This window comes from Oryx dammah, unplaced genomic scaffold (assembly GCF_014754425.2).
Source record: "Oryx dammah isolate SB20612 unplaced genomic scaffold, SCBI_Odam_1.1 HiC_scaffold_5, whole genome shotgun sequence".
NCBI lineage: Eukaryota > Metazoa > Chordata > Mammalia > Artiodactyla > Bovidae > Oryx > Oryx dammah.
Window position 1 is genome coordinate 69,313,506 of NW_024070189.1, and position 23,327 is coordinate 69,336,832.

Consider the following 23,327-nt stretch of genomic DNA (forward strand, 5'->3'; position numbering starts at 1 on the left):
TTCCTCTATTCTTTTCACTCCGTGTTTTCTTTTGACAATATTAAAACTTAACAAACATTGTATTCTAGACACAGATCATTACAGTCTGGTTCCTTTCCTCCTGTTAGCTGGCAGGACACCATTTGTGTTGTGGTCCCCAGACAGGACCGCACATCTGACACTCCTGCTCCCTCCCTCTGATGTGAAAATTGCTCCGCTCACTAACCCCAATCAGGATCACCAGAGCCCTCCCTATGAATTTTTAAATATCAGAGAACGCTGGGCTGAAAACCATTTTTCTGAACAAGAGAGTCCCTAGTGAGAATTCAGGGGTTCTGTGAACCCAGATGGGGAAAATAACCTTTATTTTCACTAACTTCTATTTGAAATTTCGCGGTTCTTTCCTGATGGATGGAGGTAAGAGCTCAGTGAGGTTAGCAGGAGCGGTGCCTTGGTCCCCAACAGAAACCACAAGAGTTTTAGAGTCACGACAGTTGTCGGAGACACCTCTCGACTTGCCAGACGGCTGTAACGTGAGCTTCACCGCCTGGTCTACTTGGTGAGGTAGTATACACAAAAGGCTGTGAGGCTGTATTTCACAATTGATTGGTTTTCGTTCCTGTTTTTCATCCGAGGCCCAGCAGAGGGAGCCATCGAGGAGCGGGGGGCGGGTCCCAGTGGTGCGCCGGTGTCCCACGCGGAAGTCTGAACCTGAGCCAGGGTGGGTTCGCACCCTCCGCGGCCCAGAGGGAGCTGAGCGCTCACCCCCGGGGACCAGGGAGGGGACGCGGCCGGCGTTAGCACAACTGAAGGCGGACCCCCCTGGGACCGGCGCCCTCGGGCGGTGCGTGAGGCTGGCGACCCGGTGGCCTCGTAGTTCCGGGAGTGCGCGGCACCCGCGGCCGCCGCCACCACCACCACTGCTGCTGCTGCTGCTACTGCTGTCAGGACTGGTGCCGAAGGGAGCGGCAGGTAACCCGGGGCGGCGGGGGCCGGGGGGCGCTGCTAGGGAAAGACCCTCTAAGAACACGGAGGCCATTCCGGGTTTGGAGGAGAGGAGAGCATGGTCAGCCGGAGAGCTGACCCAAGATAGCCGAAGCCACAGCTTCCTGAGGATCCCTTGGCCCGTCTGGAGGACGCCGCTCGCACTCGGCTCCCAGACCTGGTCGTCCAGGAAGAAAAGCTCCTTGGGGGCAGGAATCTGAGCGCGGCCTTGGAATCTGCACAGGCCTCTGCTTGCTTGCTCGACGAGGCACCTGCCCATTGCTATATATAGGTCTCCCTGGCTCCCTGCAGAGGTTATCTCGCGTGGCCCGGGCAGCTCCTTGTTGAGGTAGCGGGTGAAGGGAGCAGCAAGGATTTTTTTGACTTGGTGGGGAATTTCCATACTTTTCCAATTTCCATTCTGCAGGCAGAACTGCAGGGCTGATCCGCTCCCTGCCTCTCCCCTGCCGGATTCCCGATCACCCCCACCGAGCACCACCCATCCTAACTGCCCAGAGGCCTGAAGATTATTAGCACAGACCGGGAGTGTCCACCGTCATGGCAGTAATAATAGCTGATGTCCTTTATTCCAGGCTCTGTACTAAAGGCTTAAGCCATTTTGGCTATAGAAAATTCAAAATGTACAATTTACAGATTTAAAATAGGGCCCGGAGAGGACGCTAGGGGGCAACACTGAGACCCAGATTCGGAGATTTTTTTTCCTCTTTTTTTCAGAGTTTTTAACCATATTTGTACTTGGGCCTTGTCTCAGAATGTTTTTTATACGTAAATGAAATACATATGATTGCCAAGGATCCAAATTATATTTTTATAAGCTATTGAAAATTTTAGCTATAAATATAAATTTGTGATATGTAATATATGTGCTTCTAATTAACACATTAAATCACCCTTAAATAGCAACAATTCCCCGAATTTGTAAATATTGAGGGTAAAGCATATTTACAGGTGTCTGAAACCACTGCCATGTGATTGGAAAACATCTGTGGATTCTATCATGGCCCACTGCACTGCTGCTGCTAATCCTGCTGAACTTCCATTCAGCAAGGAAGATGGGCCAAACTTCAGCTCGAGCTTAGTGAAAATAAAGAGGTTATTTTTTACGTCCAAGTTGAGGCTCCTGAATGCAATAGGAGGATTCAGGGCTTCCCTGGTGGCTTAGTGGTAAAAAATTCACCTGCCAAGCAAAGGAGACACACATGTAAAGAACAGACTTTGGAACTCAGTGAGAGAAGGCAAGGATGGGGTAATTTGAGAGAATAGCATTGAAACATGTACATTACCATATGTAAAACAGATGACCAGTGCAAGTTTGATGGATGAAGCAGGGCACCCAGAGCCCGTGCTCTGGGACAACCCAGAGGGATAGGGTGGGGAGGGAGATGGAAAGAGGGTTCGATGGGGAGAACACATGTATACCTGTGGCCGATTCATGTTGATATATGGCAAAAACCAGCACAATATTGTAAAGTGACTATCCTCCAATTAAATTAATTTTTAAAAAAGAATGGTATAATAAATGTCCTTGAACATAAAAAATGTGGGGGAGGATTTCTGTATCTGGGTGTTCTGTTTCATATACTAAATATACATATGTCGTCAGAAAATGAATATATATTTCTCCAAAGATGTATATGCATGTTCCATTTCTCCTATTAAATATATAATCTGTCATTTTTTTTTAATGAAGGAAATGGTAACCCATTCCAGTGTTCTTTAAACAACAAACAGATGTTTGTCAAATGAGTAATATTGCAAAGGGAGAGGTCAGGGCTGCCTAGCTGAGCAGCTGGGCAGGGCTGAGCCAGGCAGGAGTGCATGGGTTCTCCTTCTGGCAGCATATGAGCATCACCAGGGAGGTTTCAATGCCTGCCAGTGTCCAGCTTTCCTTTACCTCCAAACCAACTAAATCCATGCCAGTGGTAGGATTGTCAAAGCTGCCGGGTGGTGTTAGGCAGCCAGATGGAGACATCCCAGTCCTGGCTGCTCTCCTGGCTTTGTGCCTGCCTGCTGGGGAAGTTTCCCATCATTCCTGAGGCAAGACCCCCATGTTCCTCTTCCTTTCCAATGTGCCTCTCATTGTTGTCATTCCACACTATCTCTCCCAGCGAACACAAGGATGGGAAGGATGTTTATGCCTTAAGATTCATACTATCCTTTTCCATTTTCCCCTTGCAGAGAGTCCTTGGGGGCTGCCCTTGGTGGCTGATGACCCAGCTTCCATGGCAAAGGTGCTGGTGGCAGAACTGGCAAACCTGAAGTTTGAAAACAAGTCATGGCCTAGAGGTAAGACCTTGCCCGCCTGCTTAAGAAAGGATAGGATGGTGGAGGCCAGAAGCACCCAGCCTGCAGGAGGCCATGTCCACTGCCTAGGAATCTGGAGGACTGTCTTGGGGTGGGGAAACTCTGCCAGGATAGAGGATACAGAGGCCAGGGCCTTTGGACAGTGTCCCAGGGGCTGAGACTTGGCCTCCAGAGAGCTGACCCAAGCATCTTTCCCACCCCACCCCAAACTCCAGCTCTCTCCTTCCCAAGGCCACCTCTCCCTTCAGAACAGGGAAAGACTGAGACTAAGAAGGTGCCTGTTGTTTAGTCGCTCAGTCATGTTGGACCCTTTGCGACCCCATGGACTGTAGCCTACCAGGCTCCTCTGTCCATGGGATTTCCCCGACAAGAGTACTCAAGTAGGTTTCCATCTCTTTCTCCAGGGAATCTTCCTGACCTAGGGATTTAACTCGAGTCTCCCGCACTGCAGGCGTTTTTTTTTCTTTAACCACTGAGCCACCTGGGGAGCCTGCCCCATGCCTGTACTTTTTCTTATGTTCATTATCTCATTGGATGCTCCAGCACTGTGTAGCAGGTCAGTTAATTGAGCCTACCTACAGATGAGGAAACCAAAGCCTGGAGCATTGAAATAACTTCCTCAAAGCCATGCAGCTAGGGACTGGCAGTGCTATATGGATCATAGGGGAGGTGTTCAGTTCAGTTTAGTTCAGTCGCTCAATCGCGTCCGATTCTTTGCGACCCCATGAACTGCAGCACCCCAGGCCTCCCTGCCCATCACCAACTCCCAGAATTCACTCAAACTCATGTCCACTGAGTCAGTGATGCCATCCAGCCATCTCATCCTCTGTCGTCCCCTTCTCCTCCTGCCCCCAATCCCTCCCAGTATCAGGGTCTTTTCCAGTGAGTCAACTCTTCACATGTGGTGGCCAAAGCTTTAGCATCATTCCTTCCAAAGAACACCCAGGACTGATCTCCTTTAGAATGGACTGGTTGGATCTCCTTGCAGTCTAAGGGACTCTCAAGAGTCTTCTCCAACACCACAGTTCAAAAGCATCAATTCTTCGGCGCTCAGCTTTCTTCACAGCCGAACTCTCACATCCATACATGACCACTGGAAAAACAATAGCCTTGACTAGACGGACCTTAGTTGGCAAAGTAATGTCTCTGCTTTTTAATATGCTATCTAGGTTGGTCATAGCTTTCCTTCCAAGGAGTAAGCGTCTTTTAATTTCATAGCTGCAGTCACCATCTGCAGTGATTTTGGAGCCCCCCAAAATAAAGTCTGACACTGTTTCCACTGTTTCCCCATCTATTTGCCATGAAGTGATGGGACCAGATGCCATGATCTTAGTTTTCTGAATGTCGAGCTTTAAGCCAACTTTTTCACTCTCCTCTTTCACTTTCATCAAGAGGCTTTTTAGTTCCTTTTCACTTTCTGCCATAAGGGTGGTGTCCTCTGCATATCTGAGGTTATTGATATTTCTCCCGGCAATCTTGATTCCAGCTTGTGCTTCTTCCACCCCAGTGTTTCTCATGATGTACTCTACATAGAAGTTAAATAAGCAGGGTGACAATATACAGCCTCGACGTACTCCTTTTCCTATTTGGAACCAGTCTGTTGTTCCATGTCCAGTTCTAACTGTTGCTTCCTGACCTGCATATAGGTTTCTCAAGAGGCAGGTCAGGTGGTCTGGTATTCCCATCTCTTTCAGAGGTGGGGAATATGCAAAAACATCTCCTGGCCTGAGTGGCAAAGAGGCTGGCTCCTTCCTCCCCAACCATGGTCAGAGGAAAAAGGAGGCTAGGCTAATGGGATGCAGGACTGCTCCTTTTTGAAGGCCAGCCATGTGGCCAAGAGACTAGGAATGGCAGTGGAGAGTTAGGGCGGAAGTGGGGGGAAATAATGTTCGCGCAGGCCCTGAAACAACAATAGGCATGTAGCAACTTCCTTAGGCCATGTCACTGCAGGAGCAGACACCACTGGATGCCTGCCATGTAGCCCCACTTCCTCCTGTCTTGGTCCCACAGTGCCTGGCACTGACCCCAGCCTGGCAGGTGGTATTGCCTCCAAAGCCAGAGAGGTCGCCTTCCTCAGCTGCTTTTGCTTCACTGTGGGCTGCAGCCCAAGGCATGATGATCCCACTAGGGTCCAGTTAGCAGGTGGGAATCTAGTCCCAGCTGAGATCGTTCTCCTAGGCAAAAATGGCAATGAGCAGTGTGTGAGCCCCCACAGAGAGCAGGCTGGACTCTCAAGACTATCTGGTAGGCAGAGCAGAGACTGATAGGATTTTCAGGGAGGGAAAGGTGACAGGCCCCTCACTGGGTATGTGGGAAGCAGTACCTGAAAGTCAACTGAGGCAGGCCACAGTCATGAACTTGTCCTAAAAAGCAGGTCCCTGACTCCCAAGATGGGTATCAGATGCCAGAATGTAGGCTAGGCCATGGTAAGTGGTCCAGAGCAGAGCAGATGCCAGGAACCAGACCCCTCATGGCAAGGAGGGCCAGGCCAGATCTGGACAAGCCTGGGAAGGGTTCAGAATTCAGCCCCTTCCTTCACCCCCACGTCTGCTACACTGAATCACAGCACCATTTTATTTTTCCCTGCCTTCTTGAGCAGCCTCAGTACACCTGACATACGCCTCTGACTTGGGATCTTTGCACTGGCTCTCCCCTCTGCAGACCTGGAACGCTGTCAGATCCTTATATGGCTGGTTCCTTCCTGTCTTGTATAAAGAATTCTCTTTCTGGGGAGGCCTTTCCTGCCCATTCTAGAACTGTATTTCTTGGCACATAGTGCCTTCCTGCATCTTTCTCTGCTCCATCTTCACATCACCTTCTCTGACCGTCTTGGAATCTCCCTCTCCCTCCCTTTTCTAAGGACACGTTTCGGGCCTGCCTAGACAATCTGGGATAATCTCTCCATCTCACGATCCTTAATTTATTCTGCAAAACTCCTGTTACCATATAAACTAACATTCAACAGTTGCAGGGATATCTTGGGGGACATTATTCAGCCTACCCTACTATGCTTTCTGAACTGTGGAGAGAGAGGCAGGACCGGAGGCCCAGCTTGTACGGCTTCCTCACTACCCAGGAGTCCCAGCAGCTACCCAAAGACACAGGATCTTTTCTGTCCCTCACTTCCAGGGCAGGTAGAGTTGCTGCAGATCAGAGCCAAGGAGTGGGTGTATCACCTTGACATGGAGAAATCATAGCCTCTGTTCTCCCCCAAAGAACTTTGTGCCCATTCACAGCTGCCAGCACAGGAGTACCCCCACACTGCCCTTAACTCAAAGATGTGCAAGGAAACAGCACCACGAGAGATAATTCAGTCATTTTCCAGGAGGCCCACACCAGTTCAGGCCTGATGTTAACTCTTCACTCAAACACTCCTAACTGACCACGCTTGCCTCCCATGAGGAGGTTTCTCCAGGCATGAGAAAACAATCCCTTTTCTCAGTTTAGAAGAAGACAGCAGTCCCTGGGGAGAGAATCTAGGCTGCCCTCATTCTAGTGCATGCCTTTGAGTACTACACTTGGTCTCCCCTGGGCCTTGATTCCCTTATCTGTAAAATGGGACCAATCACACTGACCTCTTAGATTTATTGTAAGGATGAACTAAGATAGTGAATGAGGAGGAATTAAACCAGTGCAGGCACAGCGGTCACTCCAAAAATAGCAACTCTGATTATCCTCATACCATTCATGTTCTTGTTTTTTGTCCAATTTAGCAACTTCCAATTGTGTGCTAGGCCCTGGATAAATAGAGGGCAGATGGACTTCCCACCCTCATGAAATCCATAGTTTCACAGGGAGCACAGGACACTCTTGAGATCCCTCTGTGAGACATCAGGCTGAAATCAGGAGGACTTCCTGGAGGAAGGAATGCTTGACTGCAACCTGAGGGATGTGGAGAGTGGCTGAGAGAAAACAGATAGGGGGATGCCTGGGGCAGAAGAAACAGCAGGTACAGAGGACCTGGCCAGAGTTTGGTATAGCCTGAAGTAACAAGGAGGCAATAAAAAGAGAGCTGTGAGTGTAGAGATGTGTTTGACTCCTTTCACATGCGAATGTTCAACCAATGAGCACCCACTGTATGCCAGAAGCTGTTCTAGGTGCTGGGGAAACAGAACAATTCATACAGGAATCCCTGACCTTTGGAGAGCTGACACTGCAGAGGAAAGAGTCCATTAACAAGAAAAACAAATGCATACTCTCTAGTCAGTGCAAATGCATACCCTCTCCAGTGCTCTGGAGAAAAGTAACAGAGACAGGAGTTTTAGGGGATAAAAACTTCTGAGCAAAAGTTTTTTAAAAGTTAAGTACGAAAGTAAGCCAGGGATATCTCTGAGAGATGTGACCTGAATTTAAGATACAGCATTTATTTGAATAGCTTGAGTCAGGACTGGCTGCTAAGTAGATTTCATCTCCAGCACCAAGTTATATCAGTGAGTTTGGAATTATGGTAGAGAGGCAGCATTTGGACTCAAAGAGGTAAGAGATCAACTAGTCTTCAGCCTCCCTGGTGGCTCAGATGGTAAAGAATCTGCCTACAATGCAGGAGACCTGGGTTTGATCCCTAGGTCGGGAAGATCCCCTGGAGAAGGAAATGGCAACCCACTCCAGGTTTCTTGCCTGGAGAATCCCATGGACAGAGGAGCCCAGTGGGATACAGTCCCTGAGATCACAAAGAGTCGGACATGATTGAGCAACTAACACACAGTAATGTCTGTTGTGGGAACAGAAGGGAGTGGGGAATGGAGTCAAGGTGCCACCACCTTGGCAGTAATGGTTCAAGCTAAGAACGATGTCCAACCTTTCTCAAACATGTCTGGGCAATGAATTAAGCTTAATTAACCACAAAAATTAAGCTCCCAAGCAACCAACTTTTTAAAAATATCCCACCCTTTTGGTGAGAAATTGGAAACCAGACCATCACACTCACTAGAGATAAATACAAAGTATGAGTAAGTAGGCCCTGCATGAGGAGCTGAGAAACTTTCTGAGAATAAAGTCCATAAGCCTTAATGCATGAACTTTGGCTTCAATGTTCAACTGGTTCTGTCTATATTTAATCTCTTTGGATGCTCTTATATTTTTTTTTCACTGAAATTGCTAGTGCTTACTCTTGCTAATGGACTTCCCAGGTGGCACTAGTGGTAAAGAACCCACCTGCCAATGCAGGAAACATAGGGACTCATGTTTGATCCCTAGGTTGGGAAGAGCCCCTGGAGGAGTGGCAACCTACTCCAGTTTTCTTGCCTGGAGAATCCCACGGACAGAGGAGCCTGGTGGACTACAGTCCATGGGGTTGCAAAGAGTTGGACATGACTGAAGCGACTTAGCACGCGCACACACATTCTTGCTCATAATGAATTCTCTTGGATAAGTTTCTACTGCCAACCTCACCCAGCACACTGAAGCCTGGTGCAGACCCTGGTTGTCTATGTGAACCCAAGACCAGTTTGTGTTTCCACAGGGACGCACTCCCTCCGCTACTACTACCTGGACCTGTCAGAGCCAGGCCCAAGCCTCCCTAAGTTTCTGGCTGTAGGCTATGTGGATGATCAACCTTTTATCCGGTATGACAGTCGTGTGGACAAAGCTGAGCCTCAGGCTCCATGGATTATGCCCATGAGTGCCAAGTACTGGGAGAAGGAGACCAAGAAGCAGAGGAAATGGGCAGAGATTCATCAGGTGGTGACATGGCAAACGATGGGCTACCACAACCACAGCAGCGGTACATTGGATGGACGCCCCATTCTCCTTCCTTCACCCTCTGCACACTCACTGTCTGGGCAGCTGTGCTTGTCAGAGGGTGTGGGGCAAGCCTCTGATACTTGGCTCTTTTCAGTCTCCTTCCCCCACAGTCAAGCAGGGGCCTCAGGGCCTCAGAATCCATTGTGGCTTCGGCAGCCAGCCCACAGGCCAGTGCAGCAAGCATCATAGGCGCTGGGGGCCCATGATGTCTCCCCCTCACCCCTTGCCTACCCCTTAGCTAACCTGGGCTCTGAAACTCAGCTGATGGAGAGAGGATTTCCCTGCCTCATCCTCACTCATGCAGTACCCCCAGGCCCTCTGGCACCACCTCAGCTTCCCCCTCTCAGCAACAGTGCGCTTGGGCCCACCACCAGGGCTGCTGCTTATTCAGAATGAAGTGCTTATGGAGCGCAGCTTGTTCACACAACACCGTCCCGCTCTGTGCCTGGATATGCAAATGCCCAGACTAAAAGCCTCAGGTCCCCACAGGCCTCAGAATCAGTAGATACAAAGGATATAAAAGATTGAGACTGAGAAGGGCTGTGCATCAGCCAAAGGCCCCCAGGATAAGCATGGCATGACTTAGTCTTACCACTGAGAACATTTTATACCCACAGGTGGGCTTCCCTGATGGCTCAGCTGGGAAAGAATATGCCTGCAATGTAGGTGACCTGGGTTTGATCCCTGGGTTGAGGAGATTCCCTGGAGAAGGGAAAGGCTACCCAGTCCAGTATCTGGCCTGGAGAATTCCATGGACTGTATAGTTCATGGAGTCACAGTCAGACACAACTGAGCAACTTTCACTTTCAAGTAGTGTGGGATATGAAATAAGGATGTGTCTAATTATGAACTGGGGTATTTGTCCCACATGAGAGGCCTAGCAGGTTTCTCAACCCAGGCTGCTTATGAAAATTTCTTGGGAGATTTTTATCTAAATGATGATGCCCTCTACCTTTTTGATGTCCCTGTGGGTGGTGGGCTTCTCCCTGGCTGTCAGGGACTTGACCCCCAGTCCCCACTAGTGACAGCTTTCTTACCTGTACTCACAGGCATGCATAGCACTCACCGCATGTTTGGCTGCGAGATCCAGGAAGATGGCCACTCCAACAGCTTCTGGCGGTTTGGCTATGATGGACAAGACCACGTGTCACTGGACATGGAAACTCTGAGCTGGGTGTCAGCTAACCCCGTGGCTCTGTTGACCAAGCACAGACTGGAGATGGAGCGCTGCTATGCTGAGTACAACAAAGCCTACCTGGAAGGCCCCTGCCTCACCTCCCTGCACAGATACCTGGAGCTGGGAGGCCAGAGATTCACCCGGAGAGGTAAGGTTCAGCCTGTGGCAATGTAGATTGGCCCCACGCTCCCATTCTCAAGAGCCATCCCATTTGACAGACAAGTCTCTGGGGAATGAGAGGTGGGCTGCATCCCCAGGCTGTGTCCCCCTGGCCCAGGCAAGCCCTCCGGGATCCAGAAAGATGGCCAGCTAGCCAACTGCTTTTTGCTGCAGACTAAGAACAAAGCCCAGACCTCAGGTCTTTGCTCCAAATAAGATAGAGTGTGGAGTTCTGGAGTCTCCCCTGTTTCAAATTGGTCTTGGGAATAAAGTCTCTTAATCTGGGTCTCATTTTCTTCATCTGCAGAGCAAGTGGGTCAAACTAGGTCCTCCTAAAGTCCTTTGGGGATTTACCAGCCTGTAACTCTGCTTCTTGGGAAACAGATCTCAGGTTCCAGGAGAACAGCAGCCCTCACCTCTCCCTAGACCACTGGGGAGTGACAGGGAAGCTGAAGCTTTTTTCCCCTTTCTGCCCTCAGACCCCTCATGCTCAATGTGCTCCCCAGACTCCAGGTGCATCATAAACTTCTCCTGACCCCAGCCAACCAGGGCTAGAGACACAAAGGCTGGGGTGGACACTAGGGAAGGTGGGTGCTTGGGGTGCCTAGGGTGAAAGCCTTTCTGGGTGAGGTTGCTAGGGGTAGAGCTGATCAGAACACCCAGGACACCATGGATGTCTGGCAATTGAATGGTGGGATGTGAATCAGCTGAGGTAATAGGATATTCCTCAAAGGGAGGACAGGACAGATAACATCAGGAGTAGAAGATGTGATTATGAGAGCAGAGCATGGTGGACAGAGCTCAGGCACTGGAGCCTAGCCTCCAGATAGTGCATCCCAGCTCCAGGATTAACTGGCTGTGTAACCTCGTGCCAGTTACTTGCCTTCTCTGCACTAGAGTTTCCTCATCAGTATAATGAGGATAGTAACAATAGCCACTGCCTCTCCAAAGCACCATATTGGTGTGCATTAAATGAGTACTGTGGAACTCTCATTTAGCACCAGGTTTGTCCTATGTCCTTCACCTGGGAGATTAGTGAGGATTCTTCACAGAAGCAGAACCAACAGGCTACAGGGAGAGAGAGAGAGAGAGTTGTGTTCTAAGGAACTGGCTCATGTGACTATGGCGGCTAAGTTCCAACATCTGCGGTTGGCAAGCTGGAGACACAGGAGAGCCAATGTTGCAGTTCCAGTCTGAGACTAAAGGCCTGAGAACTGGGAGAACTAGTGGTATGGTTCCTTCAAATGCTAGAAAGTTTGAGACCCAAGAAGTCAGTGTTTCAGTTTGAGTCTGAAGGCAGGAAAAGACCAGTGTTCTAGCTCAGCAATCATGCTAGAGGAGCTCCCTATTACTCAACCTCTTTGTTCTGTTCAGATCTTCAGTTGAGTGGATGGACCCACTCACACTGCAGAAGGCAGTCTGCTTCACTGAGTCCAATGATTCAAATGTTAAATTGCAGCAAGATCCTTTTTGACCCATCACCTAGAGTAATGACCCACCTCCTAGACAAAAATAAACACATGGGACTTCATTAAACTTAAAAGCTTTTACACGGTAGAGAAAACATAAACAAGAGGAAAAGACAGCCCTCAGAATGGAAGAAAATATTTGTAAACAAAGCAACAGACAAAGGATTGATTTCCAAAATATACAAACAGAACATGCAGCTCAATATTAAAAAATAATAATAATAACCCAATCAAAAAATGAGTAAAGACCTAAGTACATTTCTCCAAAGATATACAGATGGCCAAGAAATACATAAAAAGATGTTCAATGTCACTCATTATTCAGTTCAGTTCAGTCGCTCAGTCGTGTCCAACTCTTTGCGACCCCATGAACCACAGCACACCAAGCCTCCCTGTCCATCACCAACTCCCAGAGTCCACCCAAACCTATGTCCATTGAGTTGGTGATGCCATCCAGCCATCTCATCCTCTGTCATCCCCTTTTCCTCCTGCCCTCAATCTTTCCCAGCATTAGAGTCTTTTCAAATGAGTCAGCTCTTTGCATCAGGTGGCCAAAGTATTGGAGTTTCAGCTTCAACATCAGTCCTTCCAGTGAACACCTAGGACTGATCTCCTTTAGGATGGACTGGTTGGATCTCTTTGCAGTCCAAGGGACTCTCAAGAGTCTTCTCCAACACCACAGTTCAAAAGCATCAATTCTTCGGTGCTCAGCTTTCTTTATAGTCCAACTTTCACATCCATACATGACCACTGGAAAAATCATAGCCTTGACTAGACAGACCTTTGTTGGCAAAGTAATGTCTCTGCTTTTTAATGTGCTGTCTAGGTTGGTCATAACTTTCCTTCCAAGGAGTAAGCGTCTTTTAATTTCATGGCTGCAGTCACCATCTGCAGTGATTTTGGAGCCCAGAAAAATAAAGTCAGCCACTGTTTCCACTGTTTCCCCATCTATTTCCCATGAAGTGATGGGACTCATTATTAGAGAAATGCAAATCAAAACTACAACAAGGTATCATCTCACACTTGTCAGAACAGCCATCATCAAAAAATCTACAAACAGGGACTTCCCTGGTGGTCCAGTGTTAACAATCTGCCTCGCAGTACAGGGGACATGGATTCAAGCCCTGTCAGGGAACTAAGATCCCACGTCCCGCGAGGCAACTAAATGCACACAACACAACTAGAGAGAAGTCCACTTGCTGCAACAGAGAGCCGATGCAGCCATAAATAAACAAAGTATATATATATTTTAATCTACAAACAGTAAATGTTGGAGAGGGTGTGGATAAAACAGAACCCTCTTGCACTGTTGGTAGGAATGTAAATTGATACAGTCACCATGGAGTACAATATGAAGGTTCCTTAAAAACCTTAAAATAGAACTACCATATGACTCAGCAATCCCACTACTTGACATATACCCTGAGAAAACTACAATTTAAAAAGGCACATGTACCCCAGTGTTTGTAACAGCACTATTTAAAATAGCCAGGACATGAAAGTGAAACCATTCACCTCAGATTGAGACTCTAACTCACATGGCCAGGACTTGAACACAGCTGAAACCCCACATGGGACTCCAACCATGATCTTTTCTTAGAATTGCTCACCTGGTGTCTGGACTTACTAAGGAACAGTTTCTTTGTGCCTCAGCACAGAAGGAATCCAGCAAGAGGCAGAGTGATGGGTTCAGTTCAGTTCGGTTCAGTTGCTCAGTCACGTCCAACTCTTTGCAACACCATGAATCTCAGCACACCAGGCCTCCCTGTCCATCACCAACTCCCGGAGTTTACTCAAACTCATGTGCTTCGAGTCAGTGATGCCATCCAGCCGTCTCATCCTCTGTCGTCCCCTTCTCCTGCCCCCAATCCCTCCCAGCAGCAGGGTCTTTTCCAATGAGTCAGCTCTTTGCATCAGGTGGCCAAAGTATTGGAATTTCAGCTTCAGCATCAGTCCTTCCAATGAATATTCAGAACTGATTTCCTTTAGGATTGACTGGTTTGATCTCCTTGCAGTCCAAGGGATTCTCAAGAGTCTTTTCCAACACCACAGTTCAGAAGCATCAGTTCTTCAATGCTCAGATTTCTTTATGGTCCAACTCTCACATCTATACATAACTACTGGAAAAACCATAGCTTTGATTATACAGACCTTTGTCGCAAAGTAATGTCTCTGATTTTTAATACGCGGTCTAGGTTTGTCATAGCTTTTCTTCCAAGGAGCAAGCATCTTTTAATTTCATGGCCACAATGGAATATTACTCAGCTATAAAAAGGAATGAAATTGGGTACTTTATAGTGACATGGTTGGATCTAGAGTCTGTCATACAGAGTGAAGTCAGAGAGAGAAAAACAAATATCATATATTAACACATATTTATGAATCTAGAAAATGGTACACTATACTACACATCTGCTCAGTTGTATCCAACTCTTGCAACCCCATAGACTATAGCCTACCAGGCTCCTCTGTCCATGGGATTCTCCAGCTTCCCTGGTAGAAAATGGTACAATTCAGTTCAGTCACTCAGTCATGTCCAACTCCTTGTGACCCCATGGACTGTAGCACGCCAGGCCTCCCTGTCCTTCACCAACTCCTAGAGTTTACTCACACTCATGTCTGTTGTGTCAGTGATGCCATGTAACCATCTCATCCTCTGTCATCCCCTTCTCCTCCCAACTGAGAGGAAGGAATCATAAAGGAAGACTCTGAGTGCTGGCAGAGGATTGTAGCTAGGAATCAGACTGGCTTTCAGACCCAGACTCTCCAACTTCAGAGCCCACACTCAAAACCACTCGCATTCCAGGGTGAGGGGAGGGTCATCCTTCTTGTCCTAATTTAACAATCTCTTATTAGTTACCTTTTTCAGTGTCATATGTTTTTGCCTTTTCATGCTGTTCATGGGGTTCTCAAAGCAAGAATACTGAAATGGTTTGCCATTCCCTTCCCCAGTGGACCACGTTTTATCAGAACTCTCCACCATGACCCGTCCATCTTGCATGGCCCTACACGGATTGGCTCATAGTTTCATTGAGCTAGACAAGGCTGTGGTCCATGTGATCAGTTTCATTCAGTTCAGTTCAGTTCAGTTCAGTTCAGTTGCTCAGTTGTGTCCGACTCTTTGCAACCCCATGAATTGCAGCACACCAGGCCTCCCTGTTCATCACCAGCTCCCGGAGTTCACTCAAACTCATGTCCATCGAGTCGGTGATGCCATCCGGCCATCTCATTCCTTGTCATCCCTTTCTCTTCCTGCCCCCAATCCCTCCCAGCATCAGAGTCTTTTCTAATCAGTTTCATTTGTTTTTTGTGATCGTGGTTTTCATTCTGTCTGCCCTCTGAGGGATAAGGATAAGAGGCTTATGGAAACTTCCTGATGGGAGCGACTGACTGTAAGGGAAACTGGGTCTTCTTCTGATGGGCAGGGCCATGATCAGTTCAGTTTAGTTGCTCAGTCGTGTCTGACTCTTTGTGACCCCGTGGATTGAAGCACACCAGGCCTCCCTGTCCATGACCAACTATCAGAGTTTACTCAAACTCATGTCCATTGAGTCAGTGATGCCATCCAACCAGCTCATCCTCTGTTGTCCCCTTCTCTCCCACCTTCAATCTTTCCCAGCATCAGGGTCTTTTCAAATGAGTCATTTCTTCTCATCAGGTGGAGTATTGGAGTTTCAGCTTCAGCATCAGTCCTTCCAATGAATATTCAGGACTGATTTCCTTTAGGATGGACTGGTTGGATCTCCTTGCAGTCCAAGGGACTCTCAAGAGTCTTCTCCAACACAACAGTTGGAAAAGCATCAATTCTTAGGTGCTCAGCTTTCTTTATAGTTCAACTCTCACATCCGTACATGACTACTGGGAAAACCCTAGCCTTAACTAGATGGACCTTTGCTGGCAAAGTAATGTCTCTGCTTTTTAATATGCTGTCTAGGTTGGTCATAACTTTTCTTCCAAGGAGTAAACATCTTTTAATTTCATGGCTGCAGTCACCATCTGCAGTGATTTTGGAGCCCCCCAAAATAAAGTCTCTCACTGTTTCTCTATCTATTTGCCATGAAGTGATGGCACTGGCTGCCATGATCTTAGTTTTCTGAATGTTGAGCTTTAAGCCAACTTTTTCACTCTCCTCTTTCACTTTCATCAAGAGGCTCTTTAGTTCTTCTTTACTTTCTGCCATAAGGGTGATGTCATCTGCATCTGCATACCTGAGGTTGTTGCTATTTCTCCTAGCAATCTTGATTCCAGCTTGTGCTTCATCCAGTCCAGCATTTCTCATGATGTACTCTGCATAGAAGTTAAATAAGCTGGGTGACAATATACAGCCTTGACGTACTCCTTTTCCTATTTGGAACCAGTCTGTTGTTCCATGTCCAGTTCTAACTGTTGCTTCCTGACCTGCATACAGATTTCTCAGGAGGCAGGTCAGGTGGTCTGGTATTCCCATCTCTTTCAGAATTTTCCACAGTTTATTGTGATCCACACAGTCAAAGGCTTTGATATAGTCAATCAAGCAGAAGTAGATTTTTTTTGGAACTATCTTCTACTGGACCATGCTCAGTAAATCTTAAATCCAATCTTCTGTTGATGGGCAGGACTGTGTTTCATGGCAAAAAGATGGGGAAACAATGGAAACAGTGTCAGACTTTATTTTGGGGAGTTCCAAAATCACTGCAGATGGTGATTGCAGCCATGAAATTAAAAGACACTTGCTCCTTGGAAGAAAAGCTATGACAAATCTAGACAGCATATGAAGAAGCAGAGACATTATTTTGCCAACGAAGGTGCGTCTAGTCAATGCTATGGTTTTTCCAGTAGTCATGTATGGATGTGAAAGTTGGACTATAAAGAAAGCTGAGCGCTGAAGAACTGATGCTTTTGAACTGTTGTGTTGGAGAATACTCTTGAGAGTCCTTTGGACTGTGAGGAGATCAAACCAGTCAATCCTAAAGGAAACCAACCCCAAATATTCACTGAAAAGACTGATGCTGAAGCTGAAACTCCAATACTTTGGTCACCTCATGGGAAGAACTGACTCATTGGAAAAGACCCTGATGGTGGGAAGGACTGAAGGAAGGAGGAGAAGGGGATAACAGAGGATGAGGTGGTTGGATGGCATCACCGACTCGGTGGACATGAGTTTGAGCAAACTCCAGGAGTTGATGATGGCACAGGGAAGCCTGGAGTGCTACAGTCCATGGGGTCGCAAAGAGTCGGACATGACTAAGTGACTGAACTGAACTGATTAGGTACCTACTGTATGCAAGAAGTCACAGAGGAAGTAAATAAAGTCTGTGAGAAAACCCTAGGATCTCTGTAGGAAAAAGGGGGTGTGTCAGTCTTGGACCCAACAGCCCCACAGAGGTAGGTCCTTGGAGGTTGGGGACAGGAAGTCAGTTCCCCTCATGGCAATTAACAGGTCAATGCTTCTTTGTAACAGCTGGAAATCAATCTTCCCTGCCTGCAACAGTGATTGGGTACATCCCCTGGAGAGAGACCATGTCCCCATTTCCTTGTCCTCCACCCTGGAAGATGCTGGAGGAGCCCGGAATTAAGCATAAGGGATAGGCAGAGAACAGCCACTCAGCAGTCTTCCTCCCTCCTCCTCTCCTTGCAGAACCACCCACAGTATGGGTGACAAAGCACTCAGCCCAGGACGGGGGTACCACCCTGAGGTGCTGGGCCCTGGGCTTCTATCCACAAGACATCTCACTGAGCTGGTGGCTGGGTGAGAAGAAGTTGAATTCAAAACTTGAGTATGTGGAGACACGCCCCAGTGGAGATGGCACCTATCAGATGTGGATGGCCGTGTGGGTGCCGGCTGGGGATGAGACCCAGTACACATGCCACGTGCAGCACAGCAGCCTGAATCACACGCTCACTGTGTCCTGGGGTGAGAAGTTGGGCTTGGCCGGGAGGGGCTGAGGAGCGGAAGGGGAGGGTCCCAGGGGACCAGAGACAGTCCCATGATCTGGGAGTGCTCACTTTTCTCTGTCTTTCTTAGAAATGCCCTCTCATCCAGGACTTATGGCCATGGTTATCTCTCTCATCCTGATCTTGCTGGTGATTGGCGGTGTTGTGAGTTTGACCAAGTGCCTTCAAAGTAGGCGGGTAAGGAACAAGGAGTGGGAAGCCCTCTGGCTGGTACAGCGTTTTAGGGAACAATACAATGTATCCTTCCCTGTGGCAGCAAGAACTGTTTTCTCCTGGGAGCAGCAACTACTGTTGAGGTCCTGGCCCCTGTCCCCCACCTGTAGAAAAGCCCACATGTTGCCACCCCACCCCAGTTGCACACCACCAGAGGTCTTTGTGGATTCCACAGTCAGGGGAGGCCTGGGACTGACTTGGGGAAAGGCCCAGCTGGGGAGAGGAAGAGGGATGGTGGGGAGCCACCACTCACCGGGTCTCCCGTGTTCTTTTTCTCCACAGCCAGGAGTAAGGAACCTTACAAGCAAGCCCCAAGTGACTGTGCTATGGACCAGTTGGGGAGAGGAAACTCCAGATGTTCCCAACACGGTGGAGATGCCTTAGAACTCAGGATGGGGGTGGGGCATGGTACCAGGGTCCAGCCCCAGTTGGATCCAGGGTATCCTCAGGGGGATGGCGTCAGCAATCTAGACGAATGATTTATTTAGAGATATAGAAAGAGATAAAGAAGGAATATAGCAGTTAGGAAAATATAGGAGAGAAAGGCTTATATTCCTTGGTTTACACAGAAAGTCAATAAAGTTCCAGACAAGGAACTTGCACCATTTACGTAGGCTGCAGGCACCCTCTCGGTCTCCCGAGGGAGTGAAGATGCAGGGCGCCTTCCCGTTCATGTCTTAGAAGCCCAGGCAAATAAGTAAACATGGCGGACATCTGTGCTCCAGATGGGAATTAGCCTGAAAAGGAAAGTAAGAAAGAAAAGACGACACGGGGGAACCAGGCTTTCATGGAACTGGTCCTGGTCCTGGTCTGTCTCTTTACTTTTCAGGGAAGCTTTTATACTTTAAGTTATACATAGAGATAAATGAAAGAAGCAAGAGTCACGCAGGGTCAGCTGCTCTGACTCTTATCTAAAGACAGAGTGTTCTTTGCATATCTTTGTTCTTACAAGGGTCTTACATTTGCTTACAATATCTTCTGGTCTGGAGACCGATTAACATTTTCTGGCCCCATCTTTCTTTCTATTGATAAAGGTTAGTCAATCAGAAAACTTGTTTTCCCTTAAGATCTACTTAGTCTTAAGGTAGTGATAAAGTTACATTCTTACATAGCAACGATATAATGGTTTATAAAAAAGAAAGTGGAGTACAGTGATCTATAACAAAGAGAAAATTCATTAACTCAAAAGTCTAGTATTGCTAACATCAAAACTACTATATTTCTTTTTGTACATTCCAATTACATTGATTAACATACTCCCAGGTGCCTGAGGATATGGAGGCCTGGTGGCAATCATTAACTCAGCAATGAAACCCTTCATCAACATGATTTTTATCTTTAGAAAAACCCTATGAAAGACTAAGACTTTCAAAATACTCCAAACTCTCTGTGCTGTTTATGGTTGAGAGGTTGTAAACAATCCTGTGCATAGTAGCAAGAATGTGGATAATCCTGTCACACAAGCTAGTCTGCCAGCAGAGAGCTTTGACCTGAGACACTCCTTTTATATGCAGGAGACTATTAACTGGAGCTCTAAGTTAATTTTCCAGAGAAAGGTGGTCGGGGATAGCCCCTGTTAATGTCAGAAGAGTGTAGTATAACAGACAGATTTTGGTTTCGGGGGTAGATGCTCAAGCAGATCTAAGGGACCCCTTGAGTCCTTGCCTGCATGACCTTGTCATGGGTGCAGTCAGGGAGTCCCTTGAGTCCTGACCCGCCTTTGCCCATCAGGGCTCTTCCTCATTACCTTTGCCATGGGTGGGATCTCCTGTGCTGGCGACCAGCATCTCCCCCTTTTTCATTTCTTAAGACAGCCAGATGTAGTTCAGTCGCGAGCTTCTGAGTGCTCTGCCGAAGAGTTCTAACAATGCAAGGAAGAATAATTATGAGAAGCAGGATTAGAGCAGCCACAGCAGCATAGCTAAAAATAGTAGAATGTTTTTTTCCTGAAATAAAGTTGGAGAATGTATGAAAAAAGTCATTTGCTACTCCTGCAGCAGTAAAATCTAATCGAGAGTGTTCCATGGTGGTTATTTGATTATGAAGTTTCCCTAAATCCAAACCAATGTCGGAACTCTTCCAGACACCGGAAATATGATTTTTAATTTTCTCCCAGTTATATTCTGTCTCGTTTACTTTCAGGCGTGTTACACATATCCACCAGTAGTTGGCGTGACAGGATAATGACAACTTTACTTTTAAAGCCTGTAATTCAGTCCCAATATGCATTATTGCTTCTTCTAGGGCGTCTACCCTCATTTCTAATTTCCTGTCTATAGCTTCCTGTGTTGCCAGCGCTAAAGAAACATTTTTTGACATAGTATCAACATTGGGCAGTATGTACTTGTTGAGTCAATGATATTGCTGCCACAGTAATAGAAGTAATTGCAGTTATTAAAGCTGATATTCCCAAAGTAAGTAAGCCCACAAACCGTCGTAATCGCATTAAATCCTGCAGTTGTTGTAACACAGCAAGACTATAATTATCATACCAATAAGTAGTTACAGTTACAGGCACCATAAGATAGGGTGGACGTTTTAACACCACAAAAGAGCAAACATTATATTGAGGGGTTAAAGAGGATGAGAGCATACATTGTTTACAAGACACTACATTAGGTCCACCTGAATGATTCATTTGCATATTAAGTCTTCCGGAGTCATTAGTGAAAAGAAAAACATAAGGAGAAGGTAAATAAGCTAAAATAGAGTAAGTAGAATCATTATCTGGGTGGGTTAAAATAATAGAGGCAGTAGCGACAAGGGCTCTCCAGATTTCTGGCTGCCAAAAGGTTTTGTCTTTAGTTGTATAAGATGGCATAGGAGGAACAAATTGATTATAATGCCATCTACTGGTGGTTAATGGCCGCTGCTCTTCTGGGATCTCCGATGTCAGTTTTCTCGCGTTCTGCTGGACTTTCCACACTGGCAGGGGAAGTAGAGATAGAGGAATCCCCTTCCTTTTTTGTGGTCGAGGCAATGGAGGAACCAAGTGCCTGGGGGGCTGTGACATGACGAATCAGCCTGTCCGGTATCCAAATCGGAGAATCTGCGTCCTGTGGAAAAATACAAGCACATCCTCAACCGCTTAACAATGGGTCGGGATCTTTCCACTGTCCGGAGAGGAGGTCCTTCCACTCTACCAACGGCTTTATATTTTGTTGCCCCAGAAACCAATGACAAAGCATTGCAGTGGTTCTGGACGAATCAGCATTAGGTTATTTATTACAAAGAAAGCATGTTGTAAGATCTGATGGGGGGAACTATACTTAAATTCCCCTTCCTGTAATTTTTGAATTTGTATTTTTAATGTTTGGTGTGCTCTTTCCAGGATGGCTTGCCCTTGTGGATTATAAGGGATGCCTGTATTATGTTTTATTTGAAACATTGTACAAAATTCTTGAAAAGACTTAGAAGTGTAAGCAGGAGCATTATCAGTTTTTAAAGCTTTTGGCAGAGCCAAATATGAAAAACAAGTAAAGAGATGTTGTATTACATCCTTATAAGAAGCTTTGCCATTAGCCGACCCGTCAGTAAAAGCTATCTGAGCATCTGGAGTAGGGAACTGTTTGCATCTAACAGGGAAAATAACTGGGTGTCTAGATATAAAATTTAACAAAACATGCGAAGGTAAATGATGCAAAATTTGACCAATTTCCTACAGCAATCTGCCAATTTTCATCAAACATCAGAAGAGCGTCCAGCTGTTCTTTGTTATATGTAATTATAATTTCTGATGGCTCTTTACCAAATAATTCAATGCTCCGCTTTCTTCCCTTTAATATCAGAGTAGCTATCAACCCTGGATGAGAAGCCACTACCTTTTTTAGCTTGAGCGGGAAGATGGACCCACTCTAGGGGGCCGTTTTGCCATAAAACTCCCGTAGTTGTGGTTGGGGTAGCCAGGCAGTTGCCAATTCAATTTTTTTACATAAGTATCAGATAAAGCCTGTTCTACTTTGTAAGGCTTCCTGAGCCTCAGCGGTTAATTGCCGTATGAAAGTTGGGTCAGGATCCCCGTGCAGAATGTTAAAGAGAGGCTTTATAATCACAATGGTGTGATCACTCATCTAGAGCCAGACATCCTGGAATGTGAAGTCAAGTGGGCCTTAGAAAGCATCACTATGAACAAAGCTAGTGGAGGTGATGGAATTCCAGTTGAGCTGTTTCAAATCCTGAAAGATGATGCTGTGAAAGTGCTGCACTCAAGATGCAAGCACAATTGGAAAACTCAGCAGTGGCCACAGGACTGGAAAAGGTCAGTTTTCATTCCAATCCCAAAGAAAGGCAATGCAAAAGAATGCTCAAACTACCACACAATTGCACTCGTCTCACATGCTAGTAAAGTAATGCTCAAAATTCTCCAAGCCAGGCTTCAACAATACGTGAACCATGAACTTCCTGATGTTCAAGCTGGTTTTAGAAAAGGCAGAGGAACCAGAGATCAAATTGCCAACATCTGCTGGATCATGGAAAAAGCAAGAGAGTTTCAGAAAAACATCTACTTCTGCTTTATTGACTATGCTAAAGCCTTTGACTGTGTGGATCACAATAAACTGTGGAAAATTCTGAGAGAGATGGGGATACCAGACCACCTGACCTGCATCTTGAGAAACCTATATGCAGGTCAGAAGCAACAGTTAGAACTGGACATGGAACAACAGATTGGTTCCAAATAGGAAAAGGAGTACGTCAGGGCTGTATATTGTCACCCTGCTTATTTAATTTCTATTCATAGTACATCATGAGCAATGCTGGACTGGAAGAAACACAAGCTGGAATCAAGATTGCCGGGAGAAATATCGATAACCTCAAATATGCAGATGACACCACCCTTGTGGCAGAAAGTGAAGAAGAACTAAAGAGCCTCTTGATAGTGAAAGAGGAGAGTGAAAAAGTTGCCTTAAAACTCAACATTCAGAAAACGAAGATCATGGCATCCGGTCCCATCACTTCAAGGGAAATAGATGGGGAAACAGTGGAAACAGTGTCAGACTTTATTTTGGGGGGCTCCAAAATCACTGCAGATGGTGACTGCAGTCATGAAATTAAAAGACGCTTACTCCTTGGAAGAAAAGTTATGACCAACCTAGATAGCATATTCAAAACAGAGACATTACTTTGCCGACTAAGGTCCGTCTAGTCAAGGCTATGGTTTTTCCAGTGGTCATCTATGGATGTGAGAGTTGTACTGTGAAGAAGGCTGAGCACCGAAGAATTGATGCGTTTGAACTGTGGTATTGGAGAAGACTCCTGAGAATCCCTTGGACTGCAAGGAGATCCAACCAGTCCATTCTCAAGGAGATCAGCCCTGGGATTTCTTTGGAAGGAATGATGCTAAAGCT

General features: G+C 46.7%; 1 protein-coding gene across 1 annotated transcript in view; it reads left to right on the forward strand.

The window, feature by feature from the left end:
- The first annotated feature begins 390 nt into the window (after positions 1–390).
- Positions 391–23,327, forward strand: part of LOC120864527 (H-2 class I histocompatibility antigen, Q10 alpha chain-like) — a 27,495-nt gene continuing 4,558 nt past the window's right edge. Inside the window, exons 1-8 of the mRNA XM_040241592.1 lie at positions 391–396; positions 615–951; positions 3,163–3,270; positions 8,750–9,010; positions 10,080–10,355; positions 17,453–17,728; positions 17,840–17,938; positions 18,265–18,304. Coding sequence (XP_040097526.1) covers positions 391–396; positions 615–951; positions 3,163–3,270; positions 8,750–9,010; positions 10,080–10,355; positions 17,453–17,728; positions 17,840–17,938; positions 18,265–18,304 — 1,403 coding nt within the window. The remainder of the gene's footprint in view (positions 397–614; positions 952–3,162; positions 3,271–8,749; positions 9,011–10,079; positions 10,356–17,452; positions 17,729–17,839; positions 17,939–18,264; positions 18,305–23,327) is intronic.